This window comes from Silurus aristotelis, assembly GCF_946808225.1.
Source record: "Silurus aristotelis genome assembly, chromosome: 5".
Lineage (NCBI taxonomy): Eukaryota > Metazoa > Chordata > Actinopteri > Siluriformes > Siluridae > Silurus > Silurus aristotelis.
In genome coordinates, this window is record NC_139578.1 from 22,654,020 (window position 1) to 22,671,153 (window position 17,134).

At 39.8% G+C, this 17,134-nt stretch overlaps 1 protein-coding gene across 2 annotated transcripts in view; it reads right to left on the reverse strand.

The window, feature by feature from the left end:
- nlgn2a (neuroligin 2a) overlaps positions 1-17,134 on the reverse strand; it is a 215,548-nt gene that overhangs the window by 77,079 nt on the left and 121,335 nt on the right. The window contains exon 3 of one of the 2 annotated variants that reach the window (XM_083541442.1): positions 16,547-16,600. The exons of the other annotated variant lie outside the window; for it this stretch is intronic. Within the exon in view, the coding sequence (XP_083397568.1) occupies positions 16,547-16,600 (54 nt within the window). The remainder of the gene's footprint in view (positions 1-16,546; positions 16,601-17,134) is intronic. 2 annotated transcript variants of the gene reach the window in all.

The window sequence follows — 17,134 nt, forward strand, 5'->3', positions numbered from 1 at the left end:
TTTTTTTTTTCCTTTTTTTTTCTTTTTTTTTTTTGTGACAAAAGATTGAAGAGCACCATTTAAAAGAATACACTGAAATACACAGAGCAAAGAAAATGTCTTATAAACAAAGGAAAAAAAAAGATTTAGCTAAATTACAATACACTTTACATGCTCTGTTGTCTTTCTGTAATATCTTTATGTAATGTAATACAAGTATGTAATGTGATACAAGTGATGGTATTATTTAGGCTTTTATTATAATTAATAGTATAGCTTTCAAACATATTAAACTAATATATTACCATGTCTTAAAGTTTCTGTAGTTTATCTATGTATAGTATTGAAAAAAAGTCAGCACATTCTATTTCATGAATTAAATATAATTCAGAATTGTACAATGTCACAATAACTGCATTAGTTCTTCATTTAATATGTAATATGTAATACTTCTGAAAGACTATATTGAAACAGAAATTATAGGCTTGATGCAAAGAATTTGATCTGTGATCAATAGATAGCCTACTTGCATGAACTTGGTTCTAAATCTGCATGTCTGCAACATGGCTCCACGTAAAAAAAAAAAAATTGCTAGAGGAGCTAAAACATCTAATTGAGAGATGTTACAAAAATGGTGACACCATTTTCAGGTGGTGACACCTGAAGATCAATGACCACCAAAAAAAACAATAAACCATAGAACATTAAAGAGCCACACCATAAAGCCACCAGTGTTGGGCAGTAACGCGTTACTAGTTACTAGTTTTTACAGTAACTAATACTGTAACGCGTTACTTTTAAAAATAAAGGAACTCCGTTACCGTTACCGTATGGTGCGTTACCCGTTACTTTTTTAAATGAATTAATTTCGGCTGAAGTGTAGACTACAGCCTAACTTGCTTACAGCAGCGTCGCATTGAAGGATTGGTGGATAAACCACTGTAAACAGGAAGAAGACGCATTGTAGGATTGGAGGATAAACCACTGTAAACACGAAGAAGATGTACTGTGGGCGTGTCTCTGTTTATTCAGGTCTGTGCGGCAGTAATGGCGAGTCGAGGCGAGAGCAAGACGAGTTTCTCAAAGCGGAAATATGCTCATTATTTCACTTTAGTTGAGTAGCCCTTAAGACAAAAACTTTTAAGTCAAATGTAAGTTGTGTCTTTCTGGTTCGAAGCTCGTATCTACTGCGATAAACAGCAACTCCAATCTGTTGAAACACCTCCAGAAACTCCATGCTTGAGGATCTAGTAGCTAAAAGCTAACACGGTGTTCTGTTCTACATTGTTGATAGTTTTCATACTTCAGCTGTGAAAGGAAAATTTTTAAGAGCTCAACACAACAGCAGAAGCCACTTTAGTTTTTGATTGTGAATATATTATTCAGCTTGTTTTGTTATTTATTTCAGAAATCCTTGTGATATATTCAGTTTGTGTTGGTCTGACTTTAATAAAATAGTGTTTTAAAATTACTTTGTGTTTAAGTCAGTTTTGTGTTTGTATAGACCATAACGCATAAAAGGGGATTAATGGGAACATTAAAGAAGGTTCTTTAAAAAAGTAACTAAAAAGTTACTTTTAACAGTAACGCATTACTTTTTGGTGTAAGTAATCAACAAAGTAACGGAGTAACTTTTTGAATGAAGTAACGAGTAACTGTAACTAGTTACTATTTTTTAGTAACGAGCACAACACTGGAAGCCACAATTAGAGCACATCCTAAACCTAAATTATGCTATATTCAGTGCTAAGTTTTACAATGTAGCTCTGAAAAAAAGATGATCAAGTGTGTCAGACTGGCATAGGGGCTATGAATAGATATCGAAGTTACTGTGACAGCACAGACAGTGTGAAGGTTATTGCATTATGGTGACCTCTATGCATGGCTTCCTAGGGGAAAAAAACTTGCTTGCTCTTTGGCACAAAACTGAAACTTTGCTAGAAAAAAAAGAAAAAAAAAATGAGTTCAGGAAGCCTGATAAATATTGGGAGCACATTCTTTGGTCAGATGAGATAAATTTGTTTAGCACCATTGGTGTCCAGCATGTTTAAACCTGACCAAGAACTACCACAGTAAATTCAATATCCAACTGTGATGCAAAGAAGTGTGAGTGTGGTGATATAAGGCTTGTGATATTGGGTAAAAGGCATTGGAGAGCTGACATTTATAGATCGCAGCATGAATACCTTGGATATCCTAGTATCCAGAAGCATCACAGGAGAGGATTATATCAGCATGATAAAAATCCAAAGCACGCTGCTGAAATCACATAATAGAGAAAACAATTTCAAACTATGACCTGGCTGTGTTGCCTGACTTTGGAGAGATGGCAGAATAACACAACCTCTTTCAGAGCAGCTGAAAAAAATTGCCTCTGAAGAAATCTTTGGCTTACATGCTATTTATTCAACACTGGTAACAATGAAGTATTTTTTAGTTTCTACTGTGGAGCCTGTATTTTTAATATAGTAAATCTAAACTGTTAGTTCTCTTTCAGGAATTAGAGCAGTTTTGCAACGCTTTGGGAACACTTCTGCGTTGCTCACGCTCTGAATCACATGTGTAATCCGGCCAATGGCTAGACGCGTTGTCACCAGCGTCACCACTAGGAAGCTACAAAATACGCAAGCAGTGGAGCCAACGCTAGCTTCTACCTGCTTGCCCTAGTTTCATTTCAGGGGAGGGGGATACACACAGCCAATGTGTCGTTTGCTCCGTCGGCTCTTGAGGGAGTCAACTGCTGGCATTGTAGCCGCATGGCTATGTGCACTCACTGCTCCCTTGTGACTCGGGCCCTGCTCTTGCCGAGGCAAAGCGGTGCTGGATGTTGTAGGGTTTGCAAGCGGATCTGACAGAGGGCATGGAGACGGGCAACTGTGCTTCACAGTTCTTTCTCGGCGGAGGAAGAAATTATTGAAGCTAGCGAGCCCATGGACTCCTCCCAGCCTGTGCTGTACAAGAAGCTCTTGGAGGTAATGACGCAGGCCGTGTCCACACTCGAGCTAGCTTGGCCAGACTAAAAGCGGGAGCAGCGCACACGCAACAAGCGGGATAAGGGCTTCTTGCGTCCAGCGTCACAGCCTCCGTACCGGGGTCTGCCTTTTTTCCTGGATCTGCACACTGAGGTGTCCAGGTCCTGGGATAGACCGTATCTGGCCCGCTTCTTCACCCCACAAGCCTTGCTGTATGTAAACGTGGTGGGGATGAAAATGTGCGGCTATGGGACGATGCCAAGGGTGGAAGAGACGCTAGCTGGCTATCTCTCCCAAGGTGTAGCATCTTCCCTTAAGGCCCTGGTATTGCCCACTAAACCATTGCCGGTCCACATAATAGGGTTGTTGCATGCATACCAGGCTGACCTGCTGCGGGAGATGGACGAGGGATTCAGCTCTGGGGCTGACGATATTGACGTCATGCTGCCGACCTAGCCCTTAGGGCCACCAAGGAAATGGCTAAGGCCGTGGAGCAGTCCATTTCAGCCTTAGTAGCCACAAAAAGGCATCTGTGGCTTACCCTGTCAGATATTCCTGACAGGGACAGGGCTTTTCTGCTGAATGCCCCAACAGCCCCTCCTGGCTTGTTTGGCGATGCCGTAGGTGTGGACGTTGACAAGTTCCAGGAGGCCAAGAATCAGTCAGCAGCATTTCAGTGGTATACCCCTCATTGCTCAAAAGGGGCCACTTGGCAGGTGCAGCCCCAGCCGGACATAGCGAATCCCAAAGACAGAGCGTTGCCACCCGAACACCTCTGGAGGGGCCCAAGGGCCCTTGGCAAAACTCTAGGCCCAAGCCTAAGAAGCCGGTGGATTTAAGAGTCGTCCTCTCCAGCAAACGGGCTGCAGCCTGCAGGCCCTGACAACCAAAGGGCCTCCACCTTAGGAGGGCAGTGTACACCTCATTACACAGTGCCCATCCCTCCTCAGTGCCACCGGGAGGTCAGGCTGTTAACCTTGCCATAGGATGTGCTTCAGGGCACAGCCACCTCCAGCGGGTGTCTTCCACCACCTCGGCCCGGTCTCCTTGCGGATGGAGGAGACCAGCTGCCTCTCAGGAGGCCCCAACAGCTGCAGGGCAATGCTCCAGCAGCTCTGGACGGGCCAGAGACCAGCCTCAAGAGGCTGGTTCCCTTGAGAGACTTCAGAGCAGCCTGGGGAGCTTGCCAGACATGACTCAGTCGGTCCAGCGTATGGTAGAGAAGGGCTACTCGATTCAGTTCGGGTCCTCTCCTCCCTGCTTCAACGGGGTGTGTCCCACTCTGGTGGAGCCTGAGCAGGCTCTGGTCCTGGAACAGGAAGTACGCACTCTCTTAAGGAAGGAGGCCATCAAGGTGGTCCTCCTGTACTCAGATAGTCCGGCTTCTACAGCCAGTACTTCATGGTTCTGAAGAAGGATGGGGGGGGTTGCATCCGACTATAGTTCTATGCTCTACGAACCACTCGCATATGAGACTCAGGTTCAGGATGCTCACTCTCAAGGTCTTGTCTCAGATCAGGTCCGAGGACTGATTTGTCACGATTAGAGGTGGCAAAAGTACACACATCCTTTACTTAAATAGAAGTGCAGATACTTATGTTTTGAAAAATACTCGGGTAAAACTGAAGTACTGATTATTCTTTTTTACTCAAGAGAAAGTAAAGAAGTGTTGGATCTGACATGTAATTAAGTAAAAAGTAGTTAATACTTCTACCTGTTTTAGGGTCACATTAATAACCGGACCTCACATCATATCAATATTAGGGCTGCCAATCAAATTAAATATTTAATCACAACTTAATCGCACATTTCTATCTGTTCTAAATATACCATATATTAATACTTCCTGTTTTTAATACTTTAAGCAACATGGACATTGAGAAATATGGATGCGACAAAAAAATTCTTGTAATCGTTAATACAAAACAAATAAAAAATTTGGTTATCTAATGAATGTTTCCAGGCTTAACATCCACATATAGAACACAAGGAGAGAAAAGATAATTATGATGATAATAATCAGGTGATCAGGAATGTTTCTGTTCTCAGTCATGTTTACATCACTGACTAACTCTTTCTCTTTGTTGCTTTCTGCCCTGCTCATTCTTAGCTTCGTAAACTAGTCTACATCTGTGGTGAGTGAGAGCCAGGACATTATACACCAGTGGATTAAAAAAGACACGCAATGACAATCGGTTGGTGGGCTGAAATCGGTGGGCAGTGAAAATAAAAAAAATATTGACATTTCACCAAATCAATGGATTAAAACTAAAGTAATGAGCCAGTTTTGAAAATGTAAGAAGTAAAAAGTACAGATATTTGTGTAAAAATGTAATGAGTAAAAGTTAAAAGTAAAAAATAAATAGTAAAGTGAAGTACTGATACCAAAAGAATCTACTTAAGTACAGAACCAAAGTATTTGTACTTTGTTACTTCCCACCTCTGGTCACGATAGATCTAAAGGATGCATACTTCCACATATCCATCCTTTCTGCTCACAAGAGGTTCCTGAGGTTTGCTTTTGGGGGGCGAAGCTGACCAATATCAGGTCCTTCCGTTCGGTCTGGCGCTCTCACCCTGCACCTTCACAAAATGCATGGATGTGGCTTTGACCCCGTTAAGGCTTCAGGGCATCCTTATTCTGAACTATATCGATGATTGGATGATATTAGCTTAATCAGAGCTTCTGGCAGCCCATCATCGAGATGTCGTTTTTGCCTGTATGAAGGAGCTGGGGTTCAAGACTAAACAACAAGAAGAGAGTGCTTTCTCCAGTACAGAGAACCACCTTCTTAGGTGTGGTGTGGGACTCGACCGTTATGCGGGCACAGCTGTCTCCGGCTCGGATCAAACTATCCTCATGACAGTCAACAGAGTGAGAGAAATTTAGTCACTCACTGTGAAGCAGTTCCAGAGGCTGCTGGGACTCATGGCAGCAGTGTCCAGTGTGATTCCACTTGGCCTCCTGCACATGAGACCCCTCCAGTGGTGGCTCAGAGACAAAGGGTTCTCCCGAAAAGGCAATCCACTCCGTACTATCAAGGTCTCACGGCAAGACCTTCAAGCCTTATATATGCGTTCCTGTCTCAGGGTCCCGTCCTTCTTGTCGCATAATGCTAAAAGATGCATCCCTCACAGGGTGGGAAGTGGTCATGAGTGGCCGCTCTGCCCAAGGTCGGTAGAACAAGCTCCATCTCATGTGGCACATAAACTGCATGGAGATGCTGGCCGTATTTCTGGCTCTGAAACAATTCCTCTGAAACCTGAGGGATCGCCATGTGCTGTCCGGACAACACATAGGTGGTCTCTTAAATCTACCACCAGGGGGGTCTTCACCCCGAGGTGGTGAAGCAGATATGGTGGAGGTTTTACAGAGTTAAGGTGGATCTGTTTGTGACTCAGGAGACATTGCACTGTCCCCTCTGGCTCTCCCTCACTTACCCAGCCCCTTTGGGGCTGGACGCCATGGTGCGGATGTGGCCTGTATGCCTTTCCCCCATCGCGCTGCTCCTGACTTCTGGAGAGAGTTTGCCGTCTCTTCCTGGTGGCAACTCGATGGCTGGGCAGACCATGGTTCACGAACATGGTGTCCCTCCTCGAGGAACCTTGTTGGGAAATTCCTCCCAGGAGGGATCTCCTCACCCAGGTGGTGGTACTCTGGTTCACCCCCACCCAGAGTTATGGAGGCTGTGTTCTTAGCAGCTGGTCTTTCTACTGAAATAGTGGATACCATCCTCAAATCCAAAGTTCCCTCTATGAGGAGGTTGAATGCCGCTAAATGGTGCTTGTTCTCTGCTTGCAGACCAATTGGACTGCCTGGTTGGTTCAGTGCTGGAGTTCCTGCAGGAACAGTTTGCCACAGGGTTGGCTCCTGAAGGGTTACAAGTCCGCTATCACGGCTTATTTTGCCCCACTTGCTGAGCAGTCGCTGGGTAAACACTCTTTGGTGACACATTTTCCTGTGCGGCACCCGGAGGCTGAGGCCTGGGATGCGACCCAGAGCGCCTGTGTGGGACTTGGCCGTCGTTCTGGTGGCTGTGTCAGAGCCCTCCTTCAAACTATTGGCCGAGGTGGCCCTTAGGTATTTGTCTATTAAGACTGCTTTCCTTCTGGCTATATCCTCCCTAAAAAGGGTCGGGACCTACAGGCTCTTTCTTTGGCCCTGTCTCTCCTGGAGTATACCCCTGGCATGACAGGGGTAAACTCAAGCACGACTAGGCAAGGCAAGGACTAGTCAGTGTGGCATGATTGGACACTTGTTCCCAAAGCTTTGTGAATGCATCATCTCATTCCTGGAAGGGAACGTCTCTAGTTTATGTATGTAACCTTAGTTCCCTGAGGTTAACAAAATGCTGCGTCGAAATACATGATACAATTTGGAATCATTTCACATGTAAGTGATATTGCACAGGGTGTTTTTGCTACTGTTTCAGAAAATAAAATTAGATAAACTAGCTACAGGCTGTTTAAATGTATATAATGTGAATGCATTCGATTTTCGATTTCCAATCAGTGGTGGAGAGTATCAAAGTAAAAGGAATGTAATTTGTTACTGTACTTACTGTACTGTACATCTTTTTTATGTATCTGTACTTTATATCCATTTGTGTAGGATTTTACTTTAGCTTTACTACATTTTAAAGTAAAATATATTGTACTCAATCTGTTGTTTCTTTTTATTTGAGTGGATAAAAACTTAACTAGTCAAGCACGCAGCAAGCCACCAATTAGTGTAGAACATGTGCTCTGTTTTTGTTTTGATCATGGCTTGGTGATATCTACTTAGCATAAACATACAGTTCAGCATCAGTTCAATAGCAAGCATAAAATATTTCGAGTAATAAATGTTGGAAGAAGCTCCTGCTTCTAACTTGCCACAACCCGTGGCTTTATTTACGTGATTTTAAATCTTTTTTAATTGTTAAAAAAGTAGTTGGCTCATGATAATTTAAATAGATATCATTGTTTGTCTAAATAATGTCATTCTATTAATAGATTTGTGTACTGAGAGTAACATGGGAATATTTTCACATAAACAGGTTTAATTAAGCAAGAATCTTGTGATAAAAATGCATTAAAATAGGAAATGTCAGTAAAAAATAATAATTTCTAATATAATTGAAAACCAAGTGAGCAGTTTGTTATCCTGAACAGAGAATAAAGGTTTGGTATTGTATGAGGAAGTCAGGTGTGACAGAGGATTATGTGAGGGTGGTGCAGGACATGTATGAGGACAGTGTGACAGCAGTGAAGTGTGCAGTAGGAACGACAGACTGGTTCAAGGTGGGGTTAGACTGCATCATGGATTGGCTCGGAGCCCTTCCCTCTTTGCAGTGCTGATGTACAGGTTGACAGACGAGGTCGGACAGGAGTCTCCGTGGACAGGATTAGATATGAGTTTATTAGAGGGACAGCGCATGTAGGACCTTTTGGAGACAAAGTAAGAGAGGCGCGATTGAGATGGTTTGGACATGTGCCAAAAAGGGACATTGTGTATATCAGTAGAAGAATGCTGAGGATAGAGCTGCCAGGAAGTTAGGTAGTTGGGTTAAGAGAGGCAGCTGTAGAGAACAGGGGGGTATGGAGACGGATGATCCGTTGTGTCGACCCCTAATGGGAGCAGCCAAAAGAAGAAGAGAGAATAAAGGTTGGAGAGGCCTTATCATTACATCAATATATATGCTTTCTTATTTACACATGCAAAGAAATAAACAGGCAAGAAAGGTATCTGTACTTCACAGTCATATTTATAACCTAAAAGTAATATTACATTTATAGGTACAGTAAAGCAGATGAATTACCATTACAAATTGCATTTATGCATTTTTTCTTTATTTAAATTGTTATTTGTGCTCATTTACAGTCAGCACACATTAGCTCTCACATTGAGAGAATAAGACTGATCTTTCTATAATAGTACATTATCCTCATTAAACACAACATGCATGTGAGACAAAATTGTGCACCCACAATAATGGATGCACTGCAAGTGCTGGAGCAAAACACTCTTTCATTGCAAAGAACAACTAACTCAAGCTCAATACATATATATATATATATATATATATATATATATATATATATATATATATATATATATATATATATATATATATATATATATATATATGAATATCATTGTCTATTTTATAGTTGAAAACAAATATATGGAGAATATATGGAGAATCAATTTAATTTGCAGGTTTAAGAAATAAATGCCTGATCAGGGTTCTGTCTCCTTGTTTGTGTTGTATATCTTGATGCTGCTATAAGGTCATGTTGCTAGTTACATGCATGTAGATTGGACTTAATACCAAAATTGCACATATACTGTAAGCGTGCCAGCTACGCACACAGTTTTGCTGGGTAAGGTTTGTTACTTGGGCGTAAATCACTTTTTCTTCAGATTTTGGCTCACTCGAAGGGAAGTCTAGCTCCACAGTCACAGATCAGAAGGTCATGAGTTCAAATCCCAGCACCACCAAGCTGCCACAGCTAGGCCCTTGAGCAAGCCCTTAACCTTCAACTGTTCTGTGCATTTGGGTATTAGAAATATTGCTTTAACTACTAGGATGGATTTTATTTTCTACTTTTTTGAAACATGGTACTTTTAAATAAATGTACCATGTCACACAGTGCACTCATAAAATTACAAGAATAAAAACTAATTTCCACATTCACATATCGCTGCCAAAAACATTAGCATTATATTTTAAAGCAGATATTTACTCACATTATTAGGTATTACAAATAAATTTTCCTTGTTTGAATAATAAAATCTGAGATGTATTACTTGAGATGTAGCTAACTGTCAACCATCTTAATGTGAAATAAAGTTCAGCAGAATGCAGTGGTGGGCGGTCAGGGCCAGCAAAGCCTTTTCTGCTGGCCTAAACACTATCAAAAGCACTGACCTACATTTACAACCTGAATTATAATAATTTGTCCCATGAAATTGTATTCATTTATTCCCAACAGTCTATTCTCCATTTCATAACATTTCTCTTGGCTGCACTGCTTCCAGTGCGTATATGTGGATGTTAGATTTTTTGTCCAATCAGATTTCAGCCTCTATGTGCTGCCATGTCAATCTAGTCTGACCAGGGCCTGCAATGTCTGTTCTGCTGGCACATTTACCATAGATAATATTATCAATGAGTCTGTTTCTTTAACCAATCAAATTTCAAATTTGCCTCACAGGGCAGCTAGCTGTCCCAGAATAGCGTCAGCATTTTTCTGTCCTCTGATTGGTTAATCAGAGGGAAACTGTTAGAGCCAAGTTCAACTGGCAAAAAACGTGTGTAGCACTCTGCAATAGAAATATCTGAAAAATACTTTTTTATGCCTATGGAGGAAGAAAAATTTATTTGGTCTCGGATAAATAAAAAAATTCAATATTCCAAAAAAGCTAGACATCGTGAGGAGAGGTCGGCCAACCCCAAAGCTAGCTAGCTTGTCTCAGCCTGGGAAAGGGTATGTTCGCCACTTCCAGACCAGTGAATACGAGCGGTACAACTGGCTTACAGCCTCTGAGAAACGGTGCAAATTATGAGTATGCATCTCTAATGAGTAGGTTGTATTTTATTTAAATTTTAAATGTTTTTGTCATGTTATTAGACAAATATTGATTCTGAACTGCTCCAGATTATGTAGGTGGCACAGTTGCGCTGGTAGTGTAGAGGTTTGGAGTTGTCTTAACTGGGTTTCTTGCCTTAGGAAAATGTTTTTTATCCTCCATATGTGAAATGCCTCTCTGTATTGTCATGCGTTGTTATATTCAATTTTTGTAGAGAAATTATGATTTCTATATAATTGCGACGTGGAAGTGGTGGTATTAGGAGGAGGATTAAGTCGGGTAAAAATCGCTAAACATTTTACAGTTTGACTAGCATTTCTCTTTTATATAGTATGCATTTTATTTCATTTCATATTTTACATCATATCATATTTCAAAATGTAAATAAATGTTATTTGTTTTCTATCCCTGACATTTTCTATGCAATTTAGGGAATGTTGCTTTTAATCCTCTTGTTGTACCTGAAGTTAGCAAACACTGGTATGAATTTACCAAAAACAACTTGCTCCTTTGTGTTTTGTACCATACAGTATGTATTATTCAAAGATGGATGTGATAGCTGTAGTTTGACAAAATTTACAGTAACTTGCTCAATTAATGCAACTTTTTGGCAATTTGCATTATTTGTTTTTTTTTTGTTTGTTTGTTTTGTTTTTGAGCTAACTAAATTTGCAATTAAATTAGGAGTAGAACTGAAAAGCATAGCTAAAAATATAATAAACAGGTCCAATCTGTAAGCCTCTGTGGTGGCAGAACATGGGACTGGAGACCAACATGCTTCCATAGAGACCTTGACCCTCCCTAAGGTGATTAAGTATTTTCACTAAAGCCATCATAAAGCTTTAAAACACTTGGGAAAAGCAAGGCTAAGAACTGATAAATGCACCAGAGCTTGCTGTAACTCTGGCACTCCAGCTGCAAACAATCCACACGTGTTACATTTCACCCTAAAGAAATGGTCTCAACAGGATTAACCGGAAGCTAAATTTGAACATTTTAAACACATGGCTACTCCATATGTATGGCCCAAGATCTTGTAGCCTACTGCATCAAGTCTGAGGTACCCAACTTGTGGACAACAGATGCTAGAGCAGACTTTGAAAAATCTATAATGCCAAATCATCAGCCAGACATCTGTGTAGTATCATTAGTGAGTCTCAGTCCCAGACTATCAGTGTGATCTGCCTACACATATTATAAACTCTTGAACTCAAGTTAGCTATTGGCAGAGGAGCATGGTCCCAGTGAGGCAGTTAACCTGATGATGCTGGAATCATGCCTTGCCATCAATGCCTTGCCATTATGAAAAGAGATCTTAACTGACAAAGCCACCATATTCATGCTATTAAACAATGGAATTCAGTAAAATTATATAAAAGTCAATACATTATATCATACTGTCTATCCCAGTTGGATAACAGAGGTAATTAGATGAAAGAGCTTTGGATTATCCGGTTTCCTATCTACAGCCTACATCAAGCTGTAAGCAAGTGGCATGGGCCTTTGGTGGACACCCAGTGAACACAGGAGGTATGAGGAATTTTCTGTTCCTATTTCACTATCCTTAAATCCAGGAGGGAGTATTTCCTTTTGCTTGAAGATAAGCTTAAATATCCCAGCCCAATCCACCTGATTTCTGGTGAAGATCTTGAGATCTCAGTAAGAATCTGCTCAGTTGCAAGTGGCATTTTCCATTGTGTTATCATCTCCACCTGTTTAGAGTATCTTTATATAACACCATTAACCCCCAGGGATGGTTTGTGTAGCCATTCCCTTCAATTACCGAAACAGAAAAAACAGGTGGTTTGGCAAAAACACATGACATGGTTGTCATGGGAGTAATCAAGGTGTCCCACATAGACAGGTGCATTTCTTTGGTCCTTTTGCCCAAAATATAATATTCCATTGCTATGTTTAGAAGTCAATGTTAAAATATAAATGTAGTGTCTAAATCTTATATCTAAGGCCAACCAATTAATCAGATGGACACATTTTTTTTATGTGATTAATGTTTACTGGCAGATCCAGTTGACACATACTGTGTAGCATGTGAAGAAATGAAAGAATGGTTTGGTTGGATAGGATGCATAGTATCTGGGCTTCCACGTCAGTCATGGCCACTGTCATCCCAGTAAGTGATACAACAGCAACAATTGCAAAGGTCTGAAGCCAAAAACCAAAAACAAGGTGATATTAATTTTGGGTATTATTGCATTAATTCAGTTTCAATTCATTTTTATTTGCATAGCACTTTTACAATGGACATTGTCACACAACAGCTTTACAGAGAAAAAAGAGGTTATAAAGTTATATAAAATAATGTATAAGTTTAGTGTCTATAAGTTTGTTCCTTATAATTATACGTTTATCCCTAATAAGCTGACCAGTGGCGACTGTGGCAAAGAAAAACTCCTTGAGATGGTATGAGGAAGAAATCTTGAGAGAAACCAGACTTAAAAGGGAACCCATCTTTATCTGGATGGCTCCAAATGTCCATTAATTACAGTTTCATCACTGTTGAGGTGTACTATTCACTGATTGGCTAAACTCAATAACAATGCACCAACATCCATCCCTTGGACAAATGCATGTCAACAGGTGATTTAACCAGGTCAAAGCTGTTATTTATTGGAATCTGCTGTTGCATTCTCCTGACTTTCCATTTCACTTTATTTTGCAGATTAGTGCATAAACCTGGGGGCTGAGAGACTGCTGTCCCAGCTGGTAGAGGATGCAGAGCACCCCTTTCTTATACATAAACAGGTAAACTCTTATTAGAGAAGTGCTTAACTATTAAAGGTGAAGTAAAGGAAAGAGGGGACTCAAGGGAAACAAAAACCGGTAATGAGTGATAGTGTGCACCTGTGTGTGTGGTTAATGACAGCCTATTTATATGTCTTTCTTTTGTCAGTAGGTTGCCAAATGCAAGAGAGAGGCCCATGGAGCTAAGCATTACTTTGAACTTGTACCTAAACTTGAATTTAGAATGAGTCATGCAGCAGGAAGCTGCATCTGCTTTCCTTTTGTTTTGAGTGTGCCATTAAATTGAATAGTGAGTAATACAGAAAATGGCATTAAAAATAAAAAACAAAAAACAACAGCCCTGCTCTTTAAACCTATGGTTCATATATCCTCATTCCTGACCCCACAAGTCAGAGTAGTCATGATGGCCTATTCTATAGGTCAACATAAACATGACAGTACAACATCAATAGTGGACTGTAATACATACAGTGTGGGTGGGTGACTATTTGTATAGCCAGCATATGTGCAGACCGTAACTAATGTTTAATGAATCATTTCATTGTTCTATAATAATGCTTTTTACATGAAAAAACTTTTTTTGTAGGCAAGGTTTTTTTTAATATCATATAAAATAATCCATATTCATTAGCATCATATAAATGTTATTTTTACTGTAAATTATATGAACACTTTTAAATTATTTGATCATGGTGGATATATGGACAGTGGTCTACATAGACTTGCACTGGTGAAAGCAATGTTGCAAATTAGATAAACACATCCATTTAGCAGCAATTATGTAGCAGTTAAAAAATTTATTGTGTAGTATATTACCTCCCCAACAGAGTTTTTAGACATAGTATTCTTAGTCTGGGATCTAATGAACCAGTATCAGGATGCATTTATTGATAGAGATAAAAGCACTTTTTTTAAGTTGCACTGGGTAAGAAGTGTCTGCCAATTACCATAAATATAAAATAAATATAATTGTGGCAAACAGCCAAAATGATGTAAAGTATTAAGTAACTTTTGGTTATTTTTAGAGCCCCCTGTTGGTTGAAAGGCACACTGCAAATAGAATAAAAAACATTTACAATACCTCCTTCCAAAAAAAAAAACCTGACAATCTTTCTGTTTAACTAGGGGCAGGACTCATTAAAGGGCTGAATAATGTAAACAAAAGCAGCAATTTTAGTATCCAAATACAAGTTAATTTAGCAAATTACTGTTTTTTCTTTCTAAGCTAGATACAGCTGCCATTCTTATTCATTTTTCTGTGCATTTCCTACTACATCTGTAAACAGGCAGAATTAAACCCACTGGAGGTCTCTCATAATGCACTTGACTTTTTTTTCTGCACAACTGTAGCTGGTTTGATGACGTGTCTAAAAGGTAAGATACTGGAATGCAGTAAGTCAACCCATTCTGTACTACATCCTGAACAGGATGCAAGTAACACTGCATAGTGCATGATAAAGGTTGTGCAGTCTACCAACAGTTCTAATCCCACATTTCTATTTTATCTCCACATTTCTGTGTGGAGATAAGATTAATAATAGAATATTCTTAGATAAAATGAAAAACAGAAGAAAGAGAAGGCCAACATTCTACAGTTTGGGCTATGGTTACAGATTCTTTAGCTACGTCGAGTAAATGCAAATGACGGAGAAATAAGATGACAATGCTGTAGCATCTGTGTGGTGGGTGAAATATATGTGCAAGATGGAGTGATGATGTGCTAGACGGGGTGACAGGTTTAACATAGACTGCCCCAGCACACTGCAAACACCCCATAATATGAGACCAAATGAGAGAAAGAGAGGTGGGCATTAGGAAAAGAGAAATTCTATTAATGTAGAAGCCAGAGAGAGAGAGAGTAACTAGCAAGGGTATTTGTAAGGGCTGTCAGTGACTTGTATAAACAGTTAGCTTTACTCTGTATAATCAGATGGACTCAGGTGGAAATTAAATTTCTGTAATTAATTCAGCCCCAGTTTGACAAAAAATACACACATCTTAGTGCACTGGACCAGCATGTCACTCAAATGTAATGCTTTTCATTGCTAGATCTTGACGAACAGACCTGTATTATTTTAACTTCTCCTTATACAGATGAGGCATGATGAATAAAGTGTAAACAGTTATGAACTAATAGTAAGATGCCATTTTAATAGTCCTCCCAAGAATTTGCAAGCAATTCATGTATCGAAAGAAAAGATAAGAAAAGGAAAACACACACATTAGCCACAGTGTTGATGTCTTCAGGTAAAAAGAAGACACATTGGTCCAAAAAAGAAAAAAAAAAAAAGACTGAAAAGGGCAAAGAGAGAAAAAGGGTCTCTTTGTAAACACAAGAACAGGAATAAGGCCTCAGTAGAAGTATCATCGCTCATTACAATCTTTCCCAAAGACAGAAGAGAAAAAATATTTGTAAAACATTATTAATCAGCTTCTAAATGCTGGGCATGAATGAATGTGTGTGTGTGTGTGTGTGTGTGTGTGTGTGTGTGTGTGTGTGTGTGTGTGTGTGTGTGTGTGTGTGTGTGTACATTTGGAGGCTGATACACTATTAGTTTTTCATATAGTTACTCTATGAATGATTTTCTTGCAGAGTGATATTTACTGTGAATACAGCTAAAGCCACTCCAGAGGCTCCTCCACTGACATGAGAGTGCAGAGCAGAGCGAAGGCCAGCTGATTTGTCCTCATTAGAGTCGGCCTGGTATTTCTGCCATTATAATCTCTCAGAGCTGCACCCAATGCTACTGCACAACCAGCAACAGTTGCATAGCTGTAAACTCATGGTTTTAACAACTTTGTTCGAGTATTATGCTTAAAAGCCTTTCTCTCCAATTCCATTAAAAGTGATACAGGTGGATTTTCTCAGCAGCGCAGGCTCATTTTGTAATCTTAGGAAACTGCTCTTTCTCACTGGTCTCTCAGGACCAGCGGTGTGGGACTTTGACTACTCAATAAAGTAATGTGCTCCAGGACTCCTTACTGGTTTCACACGGGGATGTGTGTGTGTGTGTGTGTGTGTGTGTGTGTGTGTGTGTGTCTATATATATATATATATATATATATATATATATATATATATATATATATATATATATATATATATATATATATATATAAAAAATTATTTGCACATGTAGTTAACAATGCTTCTACACATGACGTAAGTGATGTGTAAGAAAAACTGTCTTTGATTCCCCCCCCAAAAAAGACTGTAAAAATACAAGAAAAAAGGAAAAACATGCAACAAAAATACCTTCGTCTCGTGGCCGGTTCATTGTAGATTCATCATGTTTTTTTGTGAGTGGACCTAGGGTTAAGACAAAAAGGAGGGGGGAAAAGAGAAAAGAGAAAATTCAAAAAATATTACTGTGGTAAGAAAAAAACTAAGAGAAAAACATCAAAAAAAGAAAAGAAGCAAGAGCAAAAAAACAATTCATCAAGAGGTCATTGATATCTTTTTTGCAAAAGATGAAAAAACTAAAGAAAACAAAAAAATGCATCATCAACACAATAAGTGCAAGAAAAACACAAACTGTTGGCAAGATCAAAGAATTGTGCTATTCGATCTGTGAATATTCTCTCTGGCTTATGGGAAGTGGGTTGTCATTGTTGTGCACTGTTTCTTATTGCCCTCTTTACACTATCTTTAGTGTCTGTGTTTCCAACAGCTTGTTTGGCTTCCGGGGATGAAGAAAAATCGATAAGGAAGAATAAGGAATTAACCTCTGTGGCTTGAAAAACAAGAACCCCCAGTTGCATCCTCCACCTCCTTTTTTTCTTAGGTCCTTTAAGCCCCCGCTTCACACAGGCTCTCAAACTCATACTCGAAAAAACCCAAAAG